At 37.0% G+C, this 23177-nt stretch overlaps 1 protein-coding gene across 2 annotated transcripts in view; it reads right to left on the bottom strand.

Annotated features, from left to right (window-relative positions):
- The window catches only part of LOC137264833 (inositol polyphosphate-5-phosphatase A-like), a 122681-nt gene extending 100106 nt beyond the window's left edge, over positions 1 to 22575 (bottom strand). For both annotated transcript variants that reach the window (XM_067800166.1, XM_067800165.1), the window contains exon 1: positions 22315 to 22575. In XM_067800166.1, the coding sequence (XP_067656267.1) occupies positions 22315 to 22377 (63 nt within the window). In that variant the 5' untranslated portion in view covers positions 22378 to 22575. The remainder of the gene's footprint in view (positions 1 to 22314) is intronic.
- Positions 22576 to 23177: the final 602 nt, after the last annotated feature.

Here is a 23177-nt window from a genome sequence, read left to right as displayed (position 1 = left end):
CTTGTGACACATCACAGTATAAGACCTGACTGGACGATCTAGCTTGACATACTGTGACCAGTCAATGTGAACCACTCACTCCTGGACTGACATAGTGGACTCAAAGACCATGTTCAAAGAAGGTGTGTTTAACATCACACTCATGTACTAAACATGATGAAGCAGTAAAGCCATGAAGTAGATGGTTCCGTTAAGACTAAACAACTCCCTAATCAACGCAACATGTCAAACTGACCATGCTTACTTAGTGGTGTCAGCTGAAATGCTGCTTACAGTTTCAAACTGCAAATAACCTTAGATCTCATTTCATATCTGCTCAAACTCTAGCTATTAAATTTTAAAAGAATGGTTATGTTTCTTTGCTATTTATCACTTTTCGACAGATAGTCCAGGAAACACTAACATCTAATACCATGTTGATTTATTGTTTCAAAAATTCATCATCATGATTACGTCATAGAAATCAGGGCAAGTGGAAAATTAGTCAGGACAAGTAACTGTCTTAAAGTCACTTGCTCTGTGGCAAGTTAAAGCATCTAAAGAGAAATGACCCTTGCATAGGCAGAAATACATGATAAATAGGCAATAATGACCTTAGACTCCTTCTACGAAGCAACCTTTACTAAGGTTAACCTTAACTCCTCAACACTGCACTAAGGTTACCTTCGTGGCTCATGACAAGGGCATCTGTAGTTAATTCTGTGTTTCTCATAACCTGACTGTTTCAAGTATGGGGCGAGCAGACAGGGGAAAATATATAAAACGCAAAGAAAAATATAAATAAAATAATAATATATACAATCCAGTATTCAAATATGAATGTATACTCACCAAACGCACTGGCAAAGACAATATAGTTTGCTTCTAAATTTCTTATCAATGTGTATGTACACGGGTAGGGAGCTTGGCACAGTGAGGGTTAAGTCTTTGATTTTTGCGACAGAAACTATACGATTTCTGACAGTATGTGTCTTTGCAATGATATGTGTTATGATAAGACAAAATGGTAATTATAGCTACAGTTTGTGGTATCAAAGACTATAATTTTTTTTTTCTACCCATCATATCATCTTGCAACTTAGTAATCTACATATATAACAATACCAGAGACATCAGCTTTATCATAATTTGCAATGATAGTCATTTTGATGATAAAGGTAAGTAAAAAATCAAGATTATCAGCGTTTGATAATCATAACGAAGTATTTCAGTCGCCCAAATGAACTAGTAATACAAGATGATTTATTTATTAACTCAAGGGAAATTTTGTGTGCATCATGTACAGTTCTCTAATCTATAAAACATTTTAAAGAGTACCTGCCTGTGATTGAAAGTCACAATTACCTCTCGAAATGGAACACATACAAACAGATGGTACAAAGCTCCATTCACAATGGCATTTACAACATGCTTAACCCAATAATCTGTACAAAGCAAACATTTTCAGAAGACACTGAAGTCAATATTCATGATGACGTTGATGATGATTGTGATCTACACATTGTTAATGATAATAATTATTTAAGTACTGTCATAATTAGATTTCAAAATGTAAAGTGTGGTCTCATGTAACACATTATGTGAATACACCCTACAGGCATGAGGAATAGACTGTAGAGTTAAATCCCTGTTTAAGTGGCGACTCGTGGCTATTTTAATCCCATATGTGGATTCATTACATTGGTTTTTATGGTATATATTTCCAGAATATTGAAATAAATCTACGCATGGAGAAAGTTATGCCAAAAAGGAAGGTATGACAGGTCTGCATTACAGCAATATGTATACCCAGAGATTTTCAACCAAAGTGAACCGATCCTGTACAATTCCATAATGAGTAATTCATGCAAAATTCATATGCTTCATGGTGAAATTAAAAGCATGGGTCAAATATAACCACAAATAACCCTTGACCACTTATGAATGTTCTAGTCAAAATTATCCTGACATGGACAGCTGAGAGACGAAATATGAAAATTTTACATACAGTTTCAATCGCCTAAAATTATGGCTTCAAACTTTCATGTCATCTTTTGACACCATAGATCTTTAATAGAAATGTCCAAATCTGACCAAATCCATCTGCTTTTCACTAATTAAACAGTACATGCTTGTTTACAGTGGGCGCTAAACCCAATCAAAATGGCGATTGTGCAAGCTAAAATAATTTATTCAACCATTTTCCTCAAATAGATCAATACATCATGAACAATTTTTAAGAAAATTTCAATTTATGACTTGCATGATTATCAAGGGGTTTCTGGGTAATATTGCCATAATCAATCCTGAAAAAACGTGGAATTAATTCCCATCATAGCTGATCTTGGACGTCAACAGGACATTTATTGTACCTTACCCTCGCCTTGCAGATGCTATATGCAATCACAAAGACTCTGCCACAAATCCTACAGTTTCTGTTGCAAAAATAACAAAGAAGACTCAACTCTCACTGTAACCAAGTTCCCTACCAGTGATGCACGATATTGTTTAGTTGACAGCTATGTATATGCATGAAAATCGCAAACTCCTAACACCGTCAGATCGAAAAAATAGTGGATGTCAGTCTTAAGTCATGAAAACGAGTAAAGATGCAAGGGTTGCTTCAGACTGAAGATTCGTTTTTCATTATCATTTTTCAATGAAATTTAATACATTTTAAGCTTGTTTTTTATTTTGTTTCTTGTGGTGGGGCATTATTTTGTCAATGGGCAGTGTACAATTGAGAATGGGCGGCGCAAAGTTTGAAGATAAAAATATATTTTTTTATGGATTAGGCGGTGGGATTTTTACGGGCGGCGTGAGATGAGAAACACAGAATTAACTACTGATATCCTAACATTAGTGCTTTGTGAAAGGTCCTTGTCAATATGTTGTCATCATTAATATAAGTTAGGTGTTAATACAGGTCAGACTTCTATAATCACCTTCAAGAGTCACCTCACTGATATAATCAATACTCAGTTTCAGTTCATATAGAAGAAATAGATATAGAAGAGTGAGTGAGTGAGTTTAGTTTTACGCCGCACTCAGCAATATTCCAGCTATATGGCGGCGGTCTGTAAATAATCGAGTCTGGACCAGACAATCCAGTGATCAACAACATGAGCATCGATCTGCGCAATTGGGAACCGATGACATGCGTCAACCAAGTCAGCGAGCCTGACCACCCGATCCCGTTAGTCGCCTCTTACGACAAGCTGAGTCGCCTTTTATGGCAAGCATGGGTTGCTGAAGGCCTATTCTACCCCGGGACCTTCACGGGTCAGATATAGAAGAAACGTAATTTATTTTTTTTTTTAGTAAAAGAAATACCACTACAGGTATGTGGGAATGTGAAGGATAAAAGGTCAAAATTTGATAAAAGTCAATGGCAATGGCAGAGATCTGAATAACTGAAAGGATATAGAACTAAGCCTAAGACATCATTCTCATACAAAACACTGGAGGGACTGCATCATAGGTTATTCTACAACTTAGAAGATGATTGCCTAACAGAACACTAAAGGTACATATTCTTCCCAACTTGAGAGTTAACAGTGAAAGACCCTGACTCTAGTTAGTAACAGTCCAGTAGTCCAAGATTAGCATACATAGCGATTTTAGGAGCAGTTAAGATTTAAAGATATCTGGCATAAAGTGTTATTTGTCAAAAATTGTCAGATATTTTTGGCATGAGCTGTGGACTATTTGGATATGAGCAATGTAATCTTGTGATCCCTGCCAAAACAGTCTTTTACCTTATCTGTCTATTTCCACACAATAACTAAAAGCTACAAGGAACATGTGCAAATTTGCTCACACCCTATTATCAAGTACACAATGTGCTATGTGCCTACCAACTGAGTATTGTAGAGATCACTGATTACCTTGGACCTATGAAGCTTAGACTGTGTCTCCGCAGAGACAAGTATTGCAACTATTGACCAACAGGCTGCAAGGATTCCTGTTGACAAATCCATATAATGCAGAAATTGACACCCTGACATGAAATCATGACGAGGGATTACATCAGGCTGGTGGGGAGTGAAGCAACATTCAAGCCTAAACCGAGTTGAATCCATCAACTCTGTTGTTCACTTGAGAGTTTATGTGTTTCCAGGGACACTTCTACATTTACATTATTTTGCGTGAGTGAGTGAGATCAAGCTGCCAACCTTACCCTTTCTCGGCAGATACTTTGTTCACAAGCCCACTAGTTGCAGGTTGCAATATCAAAATTCAAACTACCACAATTCCTCTCCTTTGGTAGGTGCTCTACCCACCAACTTACGGGCGGTGCAGTAGTCTGATGGTTAAAGCATTTGCTCATCACGATGAAGATCGTTCAATTCCCAACCCATTAGGGCAGAAGCTATATCCACCAACCCACTGTTTGATACCATAGCATCAAACCATTGACTAACATACCTCTTGGCAGATGCTATATCTACCAGCCCACTGAGGCCATAAATCAAATCATCTACCAAAGTACCTCTTGGCAGATGCTATATCCACCCGTCCACTATCTGAGGTCGTAGGATCAAACCACTGACCAACTCATCTCTTGGCAGATGCTATATTCCACCAGCCCACTGTTTGAGGCCATAGGATCAAACCATGAACGAAAGTTGATGGCATGCATACATTCTGATCTACTTAATTTCAAAAGGTACCTTGAAACAACCACATATAAAGCACCAAAACATTCTGAAACGTCTTACTACTTGTAAATGGGCATTCTAGAAGTTGATGAAAAGTTTCAAAAATGAAACATACACTTTATGGATTACAACCTCTTGTTTATTACCTTGAGTGACATTTTGATGTACATTCTTACATCGTTTTCAAGCTAAATGTGAATACAACCAAATAGTGAGAAGCTTTATATACATGGTATGTTGTGACAAACAGCAGATTAACATTAACAACAGCATGTAATAGAATAAGCAAGGGGTACCGTACATAATTGGAAGAGGTAAGGAGGGAACTAAAACAACAAATAGCACTAGTGATTCGTAATGAAAATTTGATGCGTGCAAGATTTGGACTACATATTCACTATATTACTTCTGCATGCATTCCTACAAAACTTACCGCTAACACTGCATCTCTTGGCAGATGCTCTGTCCCCCAGCCTACTGTCTGAGGTCGTAGGATCAAACCACCAAACTTATCTCTTGGCAGATGCTATATCCACCAGCCCACTGTCTGAAGCCATAGGATCAAACCATCGACCAACCAAAATCTTGGCAGATGCTCTATTCCCCAGCCCACTGTCTGAGGCCACAGGATCAAACCACCAAACTTATCTCTCAGCAGAAGCTCTCTCCACCAGCCCACTGTCTGACAGGCTAAATGTTCAACAGAGTTATACTGATATTACCATGGATCATTGTATCTTATGCCTTCGTCTTAGCCCCAATGACAATCTTGGGTTGGCAGGTATTTTAACCTTAAGGAACAATTTCATCTGTCTCCCACACACTGAAGATTGAATAAACCCAATTCACATCAGAATTCTGGAAGTCTGTAATGCCTAAGCCTGAAATTAACCATTGTTCTGGTATCTGTTTGGATTGTAGTATATGTTTTGTAGAAATTTATATAAAACATAGCTTTATTTATTGGGCTATATGCGACTCTCGCCCAATTTCTTCCAGTAAATGCATGACTGAGTGATAAAGTGTTCATGTGATATTGCAAAAGACATGGTCAACCGCAAAAATGATAAATGGAGTCCAATTTGAAAACGTTTTCATCTTTTAATTGTTCCAGTTTTCTGAGCTAAAGAAAATATGAAGTGATGTAATATGCCTAAACAAGTTAGCACATGCAGTTTGAACTATGATGAACTCTAGAGGGAGAGAGCACATAGTTTTCAGTCACAGTTATCAATATTTTAGCAATATGATGTTGGGGGACACCAGGAACGGGCTTCACACATTGTACCCACGTGGGGAATGGAACCCTGGACTTCAGCATGATGCTAACCAAACTGTTAACCAGCACCGCTACCCAACAGCCCCTACTCTACTTTGAATGGCACACTGATTATGTTTGCCAGCTTAACATTGAGCACTGATCCATGATGATGCAGGTGTTGGGCATTTACTACCTTGGTGACCATCAGCATGCTGCCAACACATGAAAAATACATGATCTGGAAAATGTCCAGCACCAATCCCTATTTTGATAGGGACTATACATTCGAAATTTTTCAGGTGTTCAGTTGACTTCCGATTGTTTATGTTTTCTACAGGTGCCACAATACAGAGGCAGTTACTGTGACCTCTTTACGAAAACCAGGTATCATCACTCATTGATAGTGACTCAATACTTGCCTTGTAAACATTACTGGATTGTCTGGTCCAGGTGATTACTTTATTGCCCTTATACAAACAAACACACAAACAAACAAACAAACAAACAGACATATGTTCATAATAGCTGGCTTGTCACACCAAAGACTCAGGTTTGTTTCTCCACACGAGTACAAATTGTGAATCCCATTTCTGGTGTTCCCCTATGTGACATTGCTAGAATATTGTTAAAAGGGGCATAAAACCATATCCACTCACTAACAACAGTTGGAATCGTCAGGAAATCGTTAGGCAGAAATTTCATGTGGCTGTGGAAAGTGTTTTGTTGGAAAGTATTTTGTTACTTATATTTGGAAAAAAAGACCATCATGTCCCACTCCATAGTCAGTAATTCAACATATAGGACTTACATTCCATTGCCGAAATGGAGATCACCTGACCTGACTTTGCTGACTAAACTAAAAGCAGCCTATAAACATAACAAATCTCCTCATTTCCAATGTGCGTTGCGCAACATTAACCCAAATATTCCAGATCCATCATGAAATGAGCATTCCACCCTCACAAACATGCTGGGATCATCTCACCGACATATAAGCACTCTACACTGGAGCTGAACATGCGTGTTCCCATCCTGGTTAGTTACAAACAGTACCTACGCTAGGCAAGTTAGCTATCCTACGTAGCAAGAAGTGTAATATTTTAATTTACCACTGTCATAGCTATATGTCGTCTTGACGCTTCGGATGTCTATCATTTGTTTATTTGTTTGGTGTTTAACAATATTTCACCTACATACAGCAGTGTGTAAATAACTGTCGGAACCAGATAATCCAGTGATCAACAGGATCGATTCACTCAATAAGGATTATCATGATATGTATTTACGGATCAAGTTACCATGCCTTACCTTTGAACCCAACCTAAGCCCACTGAATTTACAATCAACTCCTTGTCATAGTTGCTGAGAGACAGAAATAATGGTGAGCACAAGTACTGCTCATCATGTCAAATTAGAAATACAAAGTTCAAACCTTACAGTGCAGTGCGGTACTGACTGGAGCCCACTACTGGTGTCCCCCATGGTGATATTGCTGGAATATTGCTAACAGCAACATAAAACAAAAATCACTCACAACATCGTCTTTGTTACACTGTATCCTAGGTTCAAAAGATCAAATAAAGAAATCAACCCATGTCATGTCCAAAAATGATTTCAGAAGTCTAGAACTAGAAGGCCCCAATCTGAAATAAAGCAATTTTCTCTTCTCCATTTGTTTCTAATGTTTAGTCTCTGTTCATATATAATTTTCAAATTTCATAGAATCCAAGATCTCCATTGAACTGAATCTGGAGTTCAACCAGCGGAGAATCTACAGCTGCCACATTGAAAGCTTTTGTATAGTGATGACTGGTGGAGGGGAAAATAATAAGGTTACGGACTGAGATGGTGAGACAGATGAACTGACCCTCAATTTTGTTAAGTAAGTAATGCGTGAATAAGCACATGATTATAACTAACACCTTTCATGACTTTGTTGCAGGTAGGAATAGATAGATATTCACTTTAAGACTCGTGTTTATGTTCCCTGTTCCAGAAGCCCAACCCAACCATGACAAGGCATGTAAGCTGGAGGTCCCTGGCATAGACATACTGCTGTGTACAACTTACTACTAACCATGATGGGGAGCAACACCTTCGGACGAATATCCAACAGAAACACCAGTGTACTGTAAATCATATTATATACATATAAAGAAGGTGCAAAAGTGCAAAAATTTTCTTTCAGTAATGAAAGCGAGTTTTCAAGACACTGTAATTTATTTGTTTACACACAATGATCATGCATAATTTTCTTTCAGAGATTTCATCATGATATACAGATCTAACATATATGTTATATTTGGGATTACACTTTCTGAGAAAAGGACAGATTTTAGTACTTTTGTTGGGTTGAATCCCATCCAGGATTCACCTAATTGCCAGCACTCAAAGTCAGCAGCCTTATGAACCTGCTCAATTCACTGTGGTGGTGGCTCAGCCAACGATGCTGGTACAAACCGATGCTGGACACAAGGACCTTTCATATCGAACTGCATGAATCCTGGGAAAATGATCCCTACCTAACAGAAATTTACACAGAAATATACTACATAAAAGGGCACTCATAGAGGTAAAGTCATTTTCATTAGTTGTCAGTGGGCATGACAAACTGTCTAAATATTTTCACTTTTTGTAGGAGGTCAATAGCATCTTGCTGTTTGTTAGGTCAAAGCATTTTGATACAATGCTATGTATCACATCACTAAAATAAATTTCTTGCTGTTTGTCTCACCATGGAAAATATATCCATAGAAAATAATGAATGATAATTGCCAGATATATGTATCCTCACAACACTGTTGTAATTACACCAGGGATTTACCCAGAATTCTAAACTGACAGCCCTTGTCTTTGTGAGAAGGCAAATTGGCACAATATGTATTTTGCTCATACACACTGCTTTCCAAAAGGTATTACAGCACAATATTGTAAAACTTAATATTAAAATCTATTTTTCAAAAGCATTCAGGAGTTATCAGAAAATAGAAGTCATTTCTAACACATAATTAAATGGGAAATATCACCTAAAATTGGAGAAATTTTACAGTAATTCACAGCATACCTTGAATTATTGACCTAGATACATCAGACAATTTATATGTAATAACATGAAGCGAATGTCTACAATATTCAAACAGGATGTGTGGAAATAAAATATACTTCAAGCTTAAAAAACCCACATATTTTAAAAAATGGACATTATGGCCATTTAACCGTGCCAGACAAGCTCAATTAAACTGAAACAACTGAAAGCACAGTTTGTCACATTCTGATTGTCGTCCCTGCAATGAAAGGCTTGCTTGGGAGAGTGAGTGAGTTTAGTTTTACACTGCTTTTAGCAATATTCCAGCAATATCACCACAGGTGACACCAGAAATGGGCTTCACAAATTGTGCCCATGTGGGAAAACAACCAGGTCTTCAGCATGACCAGATATACTGAGGTCGAGAGGCTAGCTGTATTTCTCTCTGATAAAGAGTCTTGCCAAACAGGACATGTGCAGGGATAAAATCAGCATGATATTCATTCAATCCTAAATTCAATTTAAAAAAGCCAAGTCATGTATGCAAAATCCAGCAAGTCTTTGTTAGCAAACTGGGTACCCATCACAAGCCTGTCGCACATGAAAAACTCATCACATGGCAGAAGTGGTTTGAACTCCATAAATACATTGATGATGGCAATTTCTGAGTATTGAACATAATGAGCACTAAATGGCAAATGCTATATATGACAATACATGTTACCATGGTTACAGTAATTGATGGAAAATTATCTTTGTGCCATAACAGTCAGACAGACTATTGGACTGGTACTACTGTGGTGACCGTGACCCAGAGCTACAAGCCAAACCCTAGATATATTGAGGATAAAGATATATTCATCTGTTCACTATATACATGGCTCATATATGCAAGGTCATCTGGCATGGAGTGTCATTACTATAAACAATGGTAGAACTGACATGGCCCGGACACAATTTTACAACTTGTTCAAGACAGTCATTGTACAATGCAATCTGCATTAACAATGAGACCAGCATCTTATTAGTAATGGCAACTCAGCAATTCTTAACATGCAACTGAAATGACTATAGGGAAATTAACATTTGTAGTTATAAGTTAATTTGGATAAAGGTCTGATCAGTTCCAGCACTGAGGAGAGGTGAATGAGATACTGTTTAATGGGGCACTCCATCTTATTGTTTATGCAGGCACACAAGTGGCTACAGTCCTGCCGAATATGGTGTTAACACACTGAGCTCCCATGCGAGTTTTACAGGGATTATTATGAGCTGAGCCTACCAGTCCTTGTTTTATTCCCTTATAAACACAGTGAAAGGCAGGGTAACTGCAAGTACCCGTTAACATCTTTTCTTATGACACAAATGCACAGTGAAAGGCAGAGTAACTGCAAGTACCATTGGTTAACATAGTTTCCCCTATGACACAAAAGCACAGTGAAAGGCAGAGTAACTGTGATTACCCTTTATTAACATCTTTTCTTATGACACAAAAGCAGAGTAAAAGGCAAGTTAACTATGTAACTACAAGTAGGAATGATCTTAACTTTCAGCATTTTACTTCAGCAATATCACAGCAAGTGATCACCATTTCAGAGAATTCACAAACACATCATCAATGACATATGCCGCATTTGTCATCATCAAATCATGATAATAACACTGACTAAATCACATCTGTATCTGACACACTGGGTAAGCGAGTAAGTTTAGTTTTATGCCACACTAAGCAATATTATACCTATATGGCAGCGGTCTGTCCAGACAATCCAGTGAGCATCGATCTGCGCAATGGGGGACCAATGACGTGTCAATCAAGTCAGCAAGCCTGACCACCCCATCCCTTTAGTTGCTTCTTACGACAACCATAGTTGCCTTTTATGGCAAGTATGGGTTCCTGAAAGCCTATTCTACCCTGGATCTTCAGGGGTAATCTGACACACTGATTCATTTAACATGACAAAATAATCACAAACAAAACATTGACCCACCCACACATGGAAAGGAACCCTGGTCCCAGTAACACAAGCTGTACATTATAAAACATACTGGAGATGTTGAGTACAGTGCTGTGAATGTCATACTGACCTGCTTGTCATTAAATAATGGCAATAAGCATTTGAAATTAGATATGGCCTCAATATTCCTTGTATTTACTGAATTTGATAAGGGGTCCATAAATAAAAAGGTTGCTTAGTAACAAATCACTCATGTATGCAGAGAATTCAATATTTATGAATTTTGCTAAGAGGAATGTTTTGATATTTATCAAAGTGAGATGATGTAACAGGCAATGTATCCAAACCAGGCAGGATATTAGTCAACACTTTCTTAGATTCTATTTGACAGTAATGTGGTCACTGACAGTGCATTGTCATGATAAATTAACACTGTCAACATAGTTAAAAAACTGAAGAATTTATTGCATCAATGTTTCACTGAATATTGTGAATATACAGAATGCTAACTCTTTCTTGTATTCGTTACCCCATATTCTTCTAATGTATATTTTTATTTCATAATGGATTTGTTGAAGAGCTGGTGCACACATGCAAAATATGTCAAGCACATCGCTGTGAATGTCCTATTGCCGAGAAAAACATTAAACATAGGTTGCACGAGTTCAAAATTAAACATGGTTTCAAAATTGTATTAATTAAAATCATAAAGAGGTTATTAAGAGTGAGGCAGAATGTTCTACTGCCAGGATAAACATTAAAAATTGGTTGCAGGTGTTCAAAATTAAATATGGTTTCAAAATTGCATTAATTGAAATCATAAAGAGGTTATTAAGAGTGAGACAGATTCCATTCACAAGTGATTGCGCGGGTCTCGAACAATAGGGCGCACTGACTGAATCTCTCTGTGATCAACCTTTACTAATTTGGAACAATCCTGAAAATCTGTGACAGAACTGCTGCCATACAGCTAAAGTAATGCTGAGAGTGGCATTAAACATAACACATACAAAATGATTTAGAGCTCCATAGCAGTAATTGTTACTACCTGAAAATCATCTTAGGATTCTTATAGGAAAGAAACAATAATCTCAATTCTACACATACACGCAACATGCCTCTTGTATCAAACATGGGTTGCTCTCAGTAGACAAAGCCCTCCTGTCAAGTATGAAATATATGAAACTAGTCCAACAAGATTAATGAGCATTAATCTTTATTACTATTGTTTGTAATCAATTCTGCAGTATTGACAATGGCTGTTGCATAGTAAAAGCAAGTGATTCAACAATTGTCTTGCACCTAAATTTCATGCTAAATACCTAGGGTCTATTCCCCACATGGCTACAATGCATGCGGCCTACTTCTATTGTTCCCCTGCTGTGATATTGCTGGGATAGTGATAAAAAGCGAGGTAAAAACTCAATCACTTGTTTATATAGACACCGATGGCATGAACCTGTTTTCTACCAAACATCCCTTATGCATAAGTATACCGTGTATACGGAACATGACACCAGGGATAACAGCAATAGTGCATAACACGATCGTCATAGGCTAGGTGGACAGCTATTTGAACACTGAGCGTGACAATGACAGCTATTTTAGTGCAAGCTGATGGGTGCCGAAAACACCTCAGTAACTCAAGATGCCTTTACATCTTGAACTACAATACACTCTAGGCAGGAAAAGCGGTCACAGCTCTTTCACCCTGTTCACCTTCCAAGCCATTGTTTCAAAATAAACACAATGAAAGTTTGGTTTACTGCATCATTTGTCAGAATTATTAGTAAGGATTGGCCCTACTTACATGTTTTTCAGGGTGGATTAAGCAAAGACAGAAATATACTTAACAGGAAAGGAAATGCAACTCTGGCTTTCTGTCAAACTTTTAAACAGAAGACCTAAACATGAACATTTACTTTTATAGGAGATAATTTTTTCAAAATTTCCATTTCTTTTGCTGTTCAGTATATGTACATCTTTGTGTTAAGTGTGAATACTGAAGCATTTACAGCATCTAAAGAGTTGTTTAGCACCATTGTACAGCTTTATCCTAGAGACTGTAAACCGAAAACTATGAAGAAGCTGGGGGGCAAGTAATATGGTCACAAAATCATCCAGGTCAATGCTTCTAGTGACCTACCATTATCTATGATCAGGAACTATTATAACCACAATTCTGCTGTCTCTCATAAGCACAATAAGCTCACAAATAAGAAATGCCTGTGAGTGAGTATGGCCCTCTGTCAGATAAACAAAGCAATTTTTCTCAGCAATGATTGAAGTGGGAAAGCCAGAAATGGGTTCTACACATCGTAATTTGTACTTGATCAGGCCTTTGGCTTGACAGTAAACCTTAAACTGCTAGGCAAACATGACCCCAAATGTCCATGATGTAAATATATGCTTGGTACAATTCATCATCTCTGTACTGGAGATCTGTCTTGACACAGGGTTAAAACTATCACATGGTTGACTGCAGTCTGTCATACAGACCCTTTGTGGCCTCCCTTGAAAGAACCTTTCTAAAGTAAGTGCAAGTATACTCCGAATTTGGAACTGATGAAGAGAACATTATGGAATGCAGAGTAGAAGACCAATATTTAATCTGACATACAGACCCTGGAACAAATATATCCAAGAAAGCCTGTGCAAGTCTAGAATATGTGTCTAGATTCCCAAAGGTTTCAGAAAAGTGGAGAAAGTCTTAGGGCTCATTTCAGTAAAATGTTTTTTTCATTATAACTGTTTTATCTGTAAAATAAGTTCAATAGAGAGTAGTTGTTACTCTAGGTCTACAGTGCTGCTTTGACCAAGACATCAACAGGATGTCGGATCTTAATGTGGGAAGGCAGCTGGAAGTAATGTAGATCTGTCCTTGATGTGCTTCACAACAATCAGTTATTAGTTTACAGACAATAGATCTGGATCACAATGACTGAGGCTCCTGTTGTTGATCACTGGATTGTCTGGTCCAGATTGGATTATTTACACACTTCTGTCATATAGCTGGTATATATCTGAGAACAGTGTTAATGACCCTAAAACAAACCAAACAAATGTCATGGCTAAAAAAAAGCGACTCTGGAAAATCTTAATCCAGAGTCTCTGAACCAGAATATCATTCCTTTCACCATCCAATTACTGTAATGCTGTAGCTCTGAAAGAAACATGTCTAGATTTTCTATGGAGTTGGGTTCTGAATCTTCCATCTGACCTTAGATTAAACACAGTTGATTATTTCCATAAACATTACATTGTTTGCGGCTAGCTGTGTTTCTGCCCACAACAGTGCTGAGAGGAGAATACTGGAAGGATAACGTTGGACTGCTGACAGGTTTAACATGAAGCATCAATCACTATTACCATGTCCAACTCTGACAGGTGCCCCTCATGGCTGTCAGTGACTTATCAGTACTGCTGTGTATAGGAATGTCACTCCAGAATCCTGACCTCATTGTCAAACGAAGGAGGCTAACAACCTTCTTAGTGAGTGAGTGAGTGAGTGAGTGAGTGAGTGAGTGAGTGAGTGAGTGAGTGAGTGAGTGAGTGAGTGAGAGAGAGAGAGTGCTATCAATGACTCTCTGAGTAAGCGACTGAGTGAGTGACAGCAACACAAAGGTCTAAGAATCCCATTCTGGATCATGTAAGGACTTCCTTCTATCTGAGCACTCACACCATATATCATATCAGAACACTGAATATTGGAATGCATTTTCCAGTCCCACAACCTCCAAAGCAACAAACAACAGAGATGGGTTGTACCGCTGATTCCTTCTCAATCCTGATTTACTTCAGTGAAATATATAATCAAACAGAAGGACTTCGCACAGCCTGTGGCAGGTACTGATACTATACCAATCATTGTTGACCAACTATCCGACATTCACAAACGTTCTGTTCATCAGTTCCAAATTCTGACACACTTACCAGTTTGAAACTAGTGCCATATGAAAACAAAGTGTCGTTTGCAATGCACTAGCTTGAGAAAGGTGCTTTGTGACTGGATTGTACTGACTTCTTCTTGCTTGCTCATTTAAAAGCCACTCTGATGAGCTTGAGATGTCATCAGATCTCGTGTAATACAATGTGATTTCTAATGGTTTTACTTTCAAGTCTGATAGTACCATCAGGGTTTGACATAAACTCTGATGGCTTGTCCAAGTTCAAGAAGTGAAATTTCCTTTGGACTTAGTAAGAACTAACATAGAAAATTTGTAACAGATCATTTTTCACCACACATAATTTGTATGAAAACAAAATTAATTTCTAACATTCTGTAGAACGCTATTCTTTCGTTAAAGTTATATTTTCTGCTTGGTCCACTGACTAACTCAGCTATCAATGTAATACAAAAAGACAATACTGTTTGTCCCTTGCCAGACATATTCTGAAAAAAAGTATTTGTATTTTCACAAAATTTTACTGAAAATAGTGGAATTAAAAGTCAATACCACAAACATGAATTAAGAAATTCTAAAAGGTCACATGCAACACAAAACACAATGTTGCAGATTCTGATACCTTTCGGCATGTACACACCAAAACAAATCATCAAAACACCAATTCAATCTATGAAGTTGAACAAAAGATGTGATGAAAAAAAGGCTCATGAAATCAGAGTTCAAACGATTTGTTATTTTCCCCTAAGCATATTGGCAATGATAAAGTGGCCAATGAAAAAGCTTTGTTACACATGAGTGCACACCCATCAGCTCTGACTGGGTTCAATATCACGGCTGCTTCGTTTCGAAGGAGGTAAACCCAAGTACAAGACATTGCACTTTTGATTTGCAATTATACACTCATAATTCTGCTTATTTTTTTTCTTTATCAGCAATGCTTTCTATATATCAAGAGTAAGTGATAACTGTGTTTTAATTATATTTGATTTTTTCGTTGCATGTGACCTTTAAACAAAATTTGAAATTAGTTTTACTGATATATGCTGCAGGATCCAGATACTGGCTTCTGAACAGATCTTGATAAATCCCCGTAATACCTCCACGACAGTGGAGTACTGACTGCCAAACTCTGGGAACAAAAGATTAGTTTTCTCAGTATGCCCGTGAAAAAAACACACCTATTTTCAGGTGTTATAGCCTCATAAAGTCACTTGGACTTAGTGACAGCTTGTAAAACTGTCTGTTGCGTCATGACGCATGTGTACAGTTGTCACAAGATCCAGACTCACATTAAATGTTCTCAAGCATTGCCAAGTAGTTGTACAGCTGATCTGATAAGAATTTTCACACAATAGCATGTCATAAGCACAAACAGACCATTCTCATTGGTTCTTTTACTTCCATAAAAATATCTGATTACATACAACAGGCTGTGGTAAACACCTTATTATTTCAGATATAGAACAAAATAATTTGTACCTTCTAGTTCTGAAGCATACTTACAATGACAGTTTCATTCTTGATTAGGTTCTTTTTCTTGTTGTTCTTGTGTGACTGGGGTTCTATTCAATTCTTAACAATATTCCAAGAATATTATTATGGAGAGAATAGAAAATTGGCTTCACACATCTGTGGAATTAAGTGAGGGCCTCAAGCATGATGGGTAGTCTATGTTTTAAACAGTAAGCTAATCCATAAACAGCTCTGCTAACAGTCTGTCTCACAGTCCCTGAACCACATTATTTTGCCTAATGCCAAGCCTTCTCTGCAGTGCTAAAGCCAATGAAGCAAGTCTAGATTTCCTTGGCTTCAGGAATTTCAGGTCTCCCTGGGGCTCCTTTTCAGTTAAAATGGGTTTGTTTAGTACTATCAAAATGATATCTATTCAGAGACTAAGTATTAGTCTACTCCGCTAACACTGCTGCTTCCATTTTAGTCATGGACATCACTCCTATAGAGTAACTGTGTGGGTGAACTGGCCTTACAGAACACTCTCAAACTCCGCAAATTCTATATGGTCAAAATCTGCAAAGTTAACATATTGAACTCAGCAGCTGATGCAAACAGAGGTGTAATAATCAAACATTTGTTATTGTGGTAACAGTGACCTTTCAGTTGGTGTAATCTCTGAAACCATGAGAGTATTTTATCCTTGTTGAGTAAAAATTATTAGGCCATTACTCAGACATACAAAGAAACCTGACTGCATGAAAATGCTGTTGTAAGTCCACAATTCACAAAAAGTCAGCGACATGCAAGTCAAACTAAGAAGCAGTACACAAATCTGAGAACATACTGTGAAAAACACACACTGGCAACCTTCCACACTAGGCACGTTAGTTACAAATCATGTCACAAAGATAGACAAACAGTGAATATATTCACATCTTCTAACAAAAACAGAGAATGTTCTAGATGTATATCACAATGTTCAGGATATAAGATATATATCTACTCGTTGGAGTTATTGTTTGTTGAACCTTGGGACAAAATGTCAACTTCCTTCTTTCTCAGTACATGCCTAACATGGAAGGTAGTAGACATGGGAGTCATGCATTGTGCTCACGTGGGGAATCAAACCCAGATCTACATCATTACAAGCAGACCACTATGGTACCCATTTGTAGCATGACATATTAGAGCAAGAATATTGGTCAGCGGTCTGTTCCATGAACAGATGCTGGTGTTGAGTGCCATGACATATTACAGCAAGAATACTGGTCAGCGGTCCGTTCCATGAACAGATGCTGGTGCTTAGTGGCATGACATATTAGAGCAAGAATATTGGTCAACGGTCTGTTCCATGAACAGATGCTGGTGTTGAGTGGCATGACATATTAGAGCAAGAATATTGGTCAGCGGTCAGTTCCATGAACAGGTGCTGGTGTTGAGACTATCATACTTTCCCATTCCCTTTACACTAACAACTGTAAGAGAGAGAGACATTATACTAAGGGTTAGTCAGTGGATAAAGCCATACTGATGATCCATTTTTACTTCCTTCATGATTACAAAGAATGAAGCCATCTCTAGAGTCTTCCTCTGTAATACTGTTAGAATATTGCTAAATGAAGCATAAAACCTTTGCTAGGTAGAATAGTCTGTGATATGACTCATCATGAGATGCCAACACCACAAACAGTTTCATTTGGTAATGAGGAATGTTTAAACACTAATGAAAGAAAATCCTGAAAGTTCACTGAGACTGCTGTGAGTCGTTTGGGGACCAGTGTTTTCGACAGCTATATTATTGGTGGTCAAGGGCTGGTAGGAAATATACATAATAGTCTCTAGCAAATGAAAATGACAGTCAAGCCTAAAATTCATCATCAATATAGACCAATGACTTTGTCCTACATTTGCCTCTTGTGAAGTATTGTACGTGTCAAATACTTAAAGAAAGTCCATGACATGGTATGTTTTTTGTTGTATTTTTGAATGTCCTAGACACGAGGATCGTCAATCATCAAATTTATCAGTCAACACAACTAAGTTGTACTGAAATGGCGAGGTTGCAATACAATATGTATCCAGATAGTATGGTGCCATATGTTTCTATCCTGATACAGTGCTTCTACAAGTTTGAATATTTTCCTTTTGCAGGTGTATCACAACCAGCATCTTACCTTTAACTGGGTTTCACTTTCATAAACCTCTGCTAGCAGAGATATTGAGAGACATAATCATTACAGCCTAAAGGGTAGGCTAATGTTCTAAGGATGTACTGATCAGTGCTAAGCCCATGGATGTGTAGAAATTTTATTCTTTATAGAGGCAAGTCCAGATAGGGGAACACCTAAGCTCTTTTATACCTTTATGGGAACGTGGGAAGCACCAGAGAATCTGCATAACATTTTTCAAATCAAGATAAAATACTGCTTTCCAATACTCTTAGAGCACAATGATTTGTAAAACACGTTGTTGGCAGTTTTCTAGTAACAGTCTGACATCCAAGTCCTCACTTTCACATAACTGTCACTATCATATAGTTAATAGCCTATTTACACTGGCATGATGACCAGATAGAACAACATATCAGTGGTAGCGATGGCTTCAGTATCAATATTAAACAGAGAAAGATAAGTAACGCTATCAAGGTGAATAATTTGAAATGCATTGTAAAACACAGGTTGTGATCAGCTGTAATGTGTTCTATAACTTCTAATACACAAAACATCATAATATTGAATACTACTCATTCTTTGTCCGGTTGAACCTATGGACACTTTATTTAGGTCTTATTAAATGCATTTTCATGTTCAAACAGTTGTTTTATTTACCTAAAATATACAGAGAGTATTTAAACTTACTTAAAACGTGGTTATTCAACTGTATGATATTTCTTTTAAAAATAACAATTATTTTATCATCTTTTATTGTATCACAATCATGTTTTTGGTGTTTTAGATACTGAGGGTGTAAGATTTTATGACACATATCACAAGACTACAGCACATATAGCATCATTCCATTTGTTTCAACAAGGTATCAATTTTGATATCAAATATAGGCATTAGAATTATCACACTTTATAAACAAGGGTTTTAACGTTCAAGGCAAATAAACACATTTAGGGAACCTTTAATTGCATAGTATCACTCAGTGAGATCAGGTTTTCACATAGTCACTGGTCTGTTCATCTGAGACTTATAAGTGTTTCATTGTATTATACCACATCGAGCAATATTCAAGCTACCTGGCAAGTGAAAAAGTCGGGAGGGGATTACTTTCATTCTTGATGCAGCTTATGTTTAATCTACCTAATATCTGCGTGTTAAACCAAAGATATTGAAAATAGCTACTAGAAAATGTATGAGATTAACATGTGGCAACTGTTTCATACTAAACAATATTTGGAATGAGTCTTTCCTACATTAAAATATTCTTTTGTATGTCTATGTTTTATACACAATGAAATTTCAAACACCTCTGCCAATTTTAATGATGATTAAGTCCACAGCAATTATCACGCAAAATGAAAACTTTTATGTATCATCACTGTCATGCACAGATTGGGATAGAGAGCTTCAACAACGGGCCATAGTTAGGATTATTAGCCATTTTCTGAATTTAGAATGGGCCACTGTCCTTGTATCAATAGTAAACTTCAAAATTTTAATGGGCCATTTAGTTTTCTAATGTGCAAAATGGCCCATGAACCTTGCCTTTCCCAATTTCTGCTGTCATGTATCAACATATATAATTTGATTTAGCTTCTGCATACACAATGACATCTGGAAGACATCATGCATACAGAGTGCATACACATGTATCTAAAACTGATCAGTTACGTATGGGGAACACAATATATTTCAAAGGCAAAAAGAGATATGTTTTTTCGATATGCAAATTATTTGGAACAGCTGTTTTCTGCATGCAGACAATATTTTTTATATATATGAGAATATTTGGAATAATCTGCTTTGTATCCACAACATTTTAACATGGAATAGTACTAATTAATTCTGACCAATTCGACTAAAAGGCTGATCCATATTCTCCAGACCCACACTTACTGGAATAACATTGTCTTTACAGGAGATGAGCTGAGGCTATCAGCCAGATAAATGAACTGTGAAATGTAGACTTGTAATCTGGCAGCTTCCTTGCTGTAGAGGAAGCCAGTATAGATTTACCCTTGCTGATCACCAGCAGTCTACACACTGTCTTTAGAGATTAATGATATAGGCAGTGTTTCTGCCTCTGCTCCACTGTTTACATTCCGACCCTACTGCCTGCTTGTGCTGCATATCTCTCTAAAACTCACCTTACACTTACTGACTTAGAACTGTTGTTTCAACTTCACTGACACACTTCAAAAATACTTGATACAAGTGTATCAAAGTCAAGGGAGTAAGAACTTGTCATCCATCATTCATCAAAATGGGCAAAAGAAAAGACTTTCTCATTCTTCTCTTACAGAGAGAGAGAATGATTTATTTGTATAATATAGCCCATATGACCTAGAGTACACAATAGTCCATCATATAGTTGAGTTTCCAAATGTTTACATAATATGGGTTAAAGAAACAATTTTGTTAGCAAAGTTTTGCAGAATAAACATATTTCAAATGTTTCACAAAGTTGTTACAGAATATATTATATAGTATGCTAACATTATAAAACACTTTCTTATTTTGTCATGTTGCTGAAAGTGAATGATTTACCTCTGTCAAATTGAGGTTTGAGTGACTCGATTTAAATAGAGCAGTCAAGTGACCCTTCGTTAATACACTTCCATGACCTTCCTACCTTCCTAAGTGGATTGCAAATTGATTAAGTAACGACAAACTACAAATAAACTAGGTGTAGTATAGCATTTTAACGAGTACAATACTAATATTGTTAGCATGAATATGAACATCTGAATATTGACATAACGAATAATGACTAATAACATTACCAAGATGGATACTCAAAAGGGCTCTTTCCTTGTTTATGGTGTTAATACTCTCTCCAGTAGCAACTGCTTATAGATTAACTGCTACTAAAGAGCTATTTGATATTTTCCAGTAGAAATATGCTTACTTCTATCTGCATAGACACATATATTTATATACACTGTGTTGAAAATGTCAAAACACACACTGACATAAAAACAAACAAATGGTGGACAACCTCATCAAAAATGATAATGATCAAGGACTACTATGTACATGTCACCAGTAAATAGGGTTGGTTCTATCAGTATAGATCACAGAGATCGATGATTATTATATATTAACTAAATTTCACTTGAATATCAAAGTATTGATAAGTATTGGAGAAGTAACTTTCAGCAAAACTTCCCCGAATACATGAAAGAAATGAACATACTTCACATCACAGTCTTGGAGTACTAAAAAGAGATCATCCTGAACATGAATTAATACCAGCCCATGAATAAAGATTTAACTTTGTGTATTGGCTGAGCACAGCAGTGTACAGTATTATCAGTAGTGCTATTTTCATATTGATAATGTTTAATAATGTCTTTGATCATTCTAGAAATTGGTCAGTCAAAAATGAAACATGACAGGTTCATCCATAAAGGTCTGTTTCATTTTATTACACATTTCCCCCATTGATGATATTCAATGTGATTGAATTTTTTAACTGGTGTGACATGACTAGTGCATGCTAGAAAATACTACAGCACATATTTTTAGATTTAGAAAACCAACACATTATTGTTATTTTTCATAATTTCAGTCAGGTTATCTCAGTGACATAAATAGACTATCTGTGCACGAAGTCCCAGTCTCTTTATTTACGTGAAACATGTTATATATACCTTTTACTTTAAGTTATTAACGCATAGTAAAATTGATTACAGTCCAGTCTGGTATCGCAGGATGGCAAAATATTGCACAGCATAAATCTATAATATAAGCTTTCTTGTGATGAATCTATAATCTTGATAACTTAGGAGACCCTTATCTTGCTCTAATCTACCTCTCAGATAGGGGCCCATCGTAAAACGGTGCACATGCACCAACAGATGCACCAGTGTTTACAATCAATGGTGCTTCGTGGTACTCACTTCTTCGAAAATGGATCCGACATTGGCCGTGATGAGTAGAACTGCGAGGTGTTCTTCGTCCATGTCTGTCGACTTCAAGATATATTCCGATAAGAATGTGACACATGCATAAAACTACAATGCATCCATACACACAAAACACAGATTATCCATATTATAACTGAGAACGCAGTGCTCCAAACGACTCATTCATGTGCTGACATTACTGTAGCACAAATGAAGTTTTTGACGTCACCCACGAACGCCATCTATAACACAAACAAAGGGAGTTCACTCTAATCTAACACGCGGAACTGGGCGTGGCAGATTTGTTTTGATTTTGCTTTCGCGTGGCATTGACATCCGTCGTTCGTGGATAGGCTTGAAATATGTGTTTGTCTTTAGTGTTTGACCCGCTATTTGATTTTTGTTGGTAAAATGTCTCGGAGCTTTATTCAAGGTATCAAATGTTAGTTTATAACTTGTTATTAAATTATTCACGTTTTGCACTGAAAAATCTTTTCCTCTCCACCCTATTATGTCTTTGCTGACAGTAACTACGGCGAATTACATGATCCGAAATGTATATTTATTTTATCAGATGTTAATGCATACTTACAAATAGTTGTATATCAAGCTGTTTACACTTAAATATTTTACGAATTCCACAAACTTTTTTCTTTTGTTGACATAATGTCATTAGTTTAAACACACCTCCCACAAAAGCATGGTTAAAACATTAATATTGTTTTCCTAATTGCATAGGCTTTAATGTTTTAGTTGCTCATCGTGTGCTTAATTCCCTCATATATGTGTTTTGAGCTCAGTATTGTAAAATTGGTAAAACGCTTTCACAGCCTCGTGTTAGTTTTCCCAAAATGTAC

This window comes from Haliotis asinina, chromosome 15 (genome assembly GCF_037392515.1).
Source record: "Haliotis asinina isolate JCU_RB_2024 chromosome 15, JCU_Hal_asi_v2, whole genome shotgun sequence".
NCBI lineage: Eukaryota > Metazoa > Mollusca > Gastropoda > Lepetellida > Haliotidae > Haliotis > Haliotis asinina.
This window is presented reverse-complemented; position numbering and strand designations above follow the sequence as displayed.